The sequence below is a fragment of the Onychomys torridus genome, chromosome 19 (genome assembly GCF_903995425.1).
Source record: "Onychomys torridus chromosome 19, mOncTor1.1, whole genome shotgun sequence".
NCBI lineage: Eukaryota > Metazoa > Chordata > Mammalia > Rodentia > Cricetidae > Onychomys > Onychomys torridus.
In genome coordinates this window covers 39,497,818-39,502,417 of record NC_050461.1, presented here as the reverse complement: position 1 = coordinate 39,502,417, position 4,600 = coordinate 39,497,818, and the positions used below count along the sequence as shown (strand labels likewise).

At 36.3% G+C, this 4,600-nt stretch overlaps 1 protein-coding gene across 1 annotated transcript; it reads right to left on the bottom strand.

The window, feature by feature from the left end:
- Positions 1-249: 249 nt before the first annotated feature.
- On the bottom strand, positions 250-1,999 carry Gje1 (gap junction protein epsilon 1). The gene is made up of 3 exons (XM_036168663.1): positions 1,961-1,999; positions 1,124-1,306; positions 250-645 (listed from the first exon to the last, which is right to left on the bottom strand). Exons 1-3 carry the CDS (start codon positions 1,997-1,999, stop codon positions 250-252), a joined length of 618 nt encoding a protein of 205 aa, XP_036024556.1.
- Between the last annotated feature and the right edge of the window lie 2,601 nt (positions 2,000-4,600).

The window sequence follows — 4,600 nt, the reverse complement described above, 5'->3', positions numbered from 1 at the left end:
GAACATCAATTTTCTAGTGTCTAACAGCAGTAAGTTTCTCTGGTCACAAAACAATGTGATAACCCAAAAATGTTGTGTATGAGAGGCGCCTATAAAATTACTATTTTAAAAATGGTATCCTATTTTCTAATATACATAAATTACAGACACACCAAAATTTGAAGAACATACGGAATTGAAGTGTTTGATCAGGAAACTAAACATAATGATTGATAGGAACTATATCATGACAATAGGTAGTCAACTCTGTCATTGTTTAAAGAGGAAACATGACCTTCTAAATATTATCTCAAAAATCTCAGCAACACATAATACCATGGTGATTACAGTAAAGGTATACATTGCAATGAGAAAAATAGTCTTTTCAAAATGTTCTGGAACCATGCATTTTAGAACATTCATTTTTTTACCAAGGGATTCAGCATCACACAAGTATAGAGGTTTCACCTGGAAGCCAAAGAGATGAATCTGAAGCCAAAACGCTGCCACCTCCAAGCTGATTCTTAACAAGACAGAGAGGATGTAAATCACAGTATACATGGGTTTTTGAAGAATGCATTCTTGGTTGATGCTTTTACATGCAGCATAAAGGTGGAAAATCGCTCCAGGAAGCAGGACCACCACGAGTTGTAATGCCCAGAACACCTAAAGTATATCAGAACTGTTTTAGTCAAGTCAAATAAACAACATGTCACCAAAAAACACACATGGAAAATTCATGGATTCAGCAAGGGCAACTTAAGAATTCTAAGTTTCACAAATGCCTTAAAATATGAAAATATGATGAATAAACATAGACGTGCTGACATATGTCATTTATTTTCTAAAATTTTAGAACTTTAAACATATGGCAGTTGGAAAACATAATCATAATTTGCTATCGCTGCCTATCCACTAATGGTAATGATGAATTACTTGATTTTAATAGCTGCTTAATGTCTCTATGCTAAATATACCAATAGATAATAGAATACTGGATTTGAAAGAAATTTTTGAGGACCTCAAGTTATATTTTCTGCAATATTCAGCCTATTAAAGAGAAATAGAGTTCTCAAAATTATAGGAGAAAAAAAATCTACTCGTGTTGGGGAGTCAATGTTTGCACACACACTGGAAAACTTACTTGGGGAGTTATTGGCCTGAACTGATTGTAACAGAACAGATTTATCTCTCTTTTGTCTGGGTCACAGCTGAAATGCAAAGCCTCGTTCCCATAAACCGCAAAGCCCAGCACTCCAAGAAAGAACATCCTCACAGAACCGAAGAAGAGGGTGTGGAACTGGCCGATCACAGTTGGCGGTTTCACCTGTTGTTTTGGGAGGGGGGGGAATTGGGTTGGAAAGGAACATTTACAAAGTACACTTTGAAGGATATTTTTATGATCTCATTAAAACAAGATTTAAAAATGTTAAGATCTGAGAAGTTTTGAAGAAATTATCATATTGACTGTAAACCCTGCAAGAGTGTTGTGTCATTTAATCTTCAATTACAGAATGCAGTCGTCAAACTGGTATCTAGTGTCAATCAAATGGATAAGTATTGAACTACTTTGAATTCAGTGCATATTTCCTTCTCATGTAATCTCTTTGAAATAAAACCATAAATATCTTAGAATGTCTGGTTGCCTCTTTTGGAAGGTTAGATGAAAAACGCAACATTAAGCTTAGGACAAGTACTATCAAAAGGACAGAACAGTATTTATTCAGTGTTGGCAAATTTTTTCCATACATAATATTGAATTAAGAGTGTGACCTACTTTAAAGCATCAATGGATGAAAGTACCTCCAGAATTAATCTATCTATAATTTTAAATTCAGACTATTTTACAGCACATGATTGTTATATATGTTATTTTTCTTTGTAAATGTACAATAAATGTGCCTATCAACACACATGCCAAACAAGTTAAAAAATACACAGACAAAAATTTATGCAATTGATGTTCTTGTTTGCTACTTACACATCCTTCGTAGAAGTTCTTGATGTAGTTTAGAGACATCTTTCAGGAGATGTTATCTTGGCATCCCTGTGGGCTATTGTTAAACTATGTTGTCAGTTTGCTTCTACTAGAATCAAACTCTTACATTCTCTCTTGACTTACACAACAGAAACCACCTATCGCTGCAAATTTCTCTCCCCTCCTCCTTTTCCTGTCTTTTTTCTTTCCTCATAGATCTCTGGGGCCCTAGTCAACTTTCCTATCTCCATCTCAAAACAAAACAAAAAACAAAGAAACAAAAGCAGAGGGCATGTGGTCAATCTAATAATCCCTTGGCTTGCAAGATCAGCAAAGCCAGCCAGTCAGCCAGGAGTGCCAGCAAAGCAGGCCAGCAGACAGATGCTCTGAGCACCCAGAGGCCCTGCAATCTCTTGAGAATTGCTTAGAACACTGTGTACTCTGCAGTGTTATTTGGCATGTCCTAAAGTACATGGAAACATTACTGTATTTTCTGATTTCCTTCCATAACCTATTGCTAATTTCTAAGAGGTCTAAGAAGTTACAAATGTGAGTGTATGATGATTATTCCAACAGTGAATATTATTGGAGTGCTGTGATATGTATCTCTTTGCTGAATACTTGCAACGGATGTGGAAAAAGATGCAATTAGGTGTACTAAGGATATATATGAGGGATGATAATCAAGATAAGACTAGGGTCTAGCATGAATCATAACAGTCTATCTTTTCCTTTCTTCCTTAGTAGATACATTATCCACTAGATATTGTTATGGGAACTGAGGCCCGATGGATCTAAAAAGGGAAACAACTACTCTACCTAAACCAATTGCTACTATTGTCTATAGACCATTTTTAGCACACAGCCAATGAAGGATTATATCTGTTTCCTTTACTCACTTTTCTTTCTCTTGTGATATCTTGAAGACTAACTCCAGACTGTTTTTTTTTTTTTCAAGCAGTGGAGAAGTAACAGTGTTGTATATAGTTGTAGCCAATGGGCAAAGGCAGTGACATTCTTGAATAAGAGTGCTGTTTTAATAGGAACAACCAAAATGAACCACTTAATAATCCCTTAAAATTAGCTTGTATTCTTATCTCTTCAGAATAAGAATATAGGTATACTTTAATTCCTTCCTAGAAAGAGAAGTGTAAAAACTCTTAAAATTATTTATGTGAAAGTAATCATGTTTTAGATTCTACCTATGTGCTATAATAAATAATGCTTGGTTAAATATATATAGTGAATCGTAACATCCTTCTGTGGGCTACTTGCTTACAAGGAGAAAGTCTTGGTCAATAAATGTTACATATTCACTCTTACCTTCCAAAGGTATGGTAAACTCACCAAGTAAGAGCCCTTCTTGGGAGGGGGCCTCACACATATGACAATTACCAGGGTAATTTCTTGGGTCATTGTCTGGGTTTCTTTACATGCAGGTTCTTAAAAACACAGGTTAAGTAGTGCTTTGGCATCTGCCGAGGACACGTTTGCTAATGTGACATTAAGTAACACAAGTTGCTTATCCAGCATTTTTCCATTCATTCGCTCACTCAATAAACATGGGGCACTTGTAGTATCAGCTGATCTTCAAGGTGTCTGAAATGTATGAGAACCTGGTAGTCCTTGAATTCAAAGAACTTATAAGGATAAAAGCTTGTGTGGATCAGGCATGAAGAGATGGCTAAGTGGTTAAGAACAACTTGCTGCTCTTGCAGAGGACCCCATTTCAATTCTTAGCACCCCACCTGAAGCTCCAGGGTATCTGATACCCTCTTATGGTCTTTATGGGCATTGCATTCATGTGGTGCACATATGCACATACAGGCAAAATACTCAAATACATAAAAAAAAAAAACTTAAAGCTGAGTGGCGGTGGCACACACCTTTAATCCCAGCACTTGGGAGTCACAGCCAGGCAGATCTCTGTAAGTTCGAGGCCAGCCTGGCCTACAAAGTGAGATCCAGGACAAGCACCAAAATTACACAGAGAAATCCTGTCTCGAAAGACCAAAATAAATAACTAAACCTTGAATAAGAATATATGGATATGTATATACAGCTGTGTGTGTGTATAAATGTGGTGCTGAGGGTTTGCTTAAAATGGGACATGATTTGTATTTAATTTTTCAGAGTATCGTTATGAACTATCTTGTATAATTTTGTTTCTTTCAAACAAGGGGAGGTGATCTCAATATAAATTTCTTCTTTAACGTCTTTTGACTTTCAGTATTTGCACTGTGTCTCAGTAATTTACCCTTCCCTTCATGTGATAGCCTATGACTGTGAATGGGGTAGAGCAGAGATCAATTTAGGTAGTCACAATAGTGTGCTTCCCAGAAGGACAGCTGAGATAAGGCAATCTGGATGGCTGCCTAGATTCATAAATCACGGCCCTTAACCAATTCATATCTCACTGAAATCTCTGACCTGCCAAAATTGGGTTTGTCTTTCTACATGAATAATTTATATTTTCTGGAATGGAATTTGGGATGGTTTAATAGAAAGGTCAATAACCAGCAATGTTATTTTGGGTAAATGATTTAACCTTCTGAGGTACACCTCCATTTCTCCAAAAAGACAGGACTGGATACTACAATCTGTAAGTAATTTCACAATTCTGTGGTTTTATGAGTCTAAGTA

Coding starts and splice junctions, on each gene's coding strand:
- Gje1 (XM_036168663.1), bottom strand. CDS start 1,999: ATGTCTCTAAACTACATCAAGAACTTCTACGAAGGATGT. Junction 1,307..1,960: donor AGAACTTCTACGAAGGATGT/GTAAGTAGCAAA, acceptor CCAAAACAACAG/GTGAAACCGCCAACTGTGAT. Junction 646..1,123: donor TCAGGCCAATAACTCCCCAA/GTAAGTTTTCCA, acceptor GATATACTTTAG/GTGTTCTGGGCATTACAACT.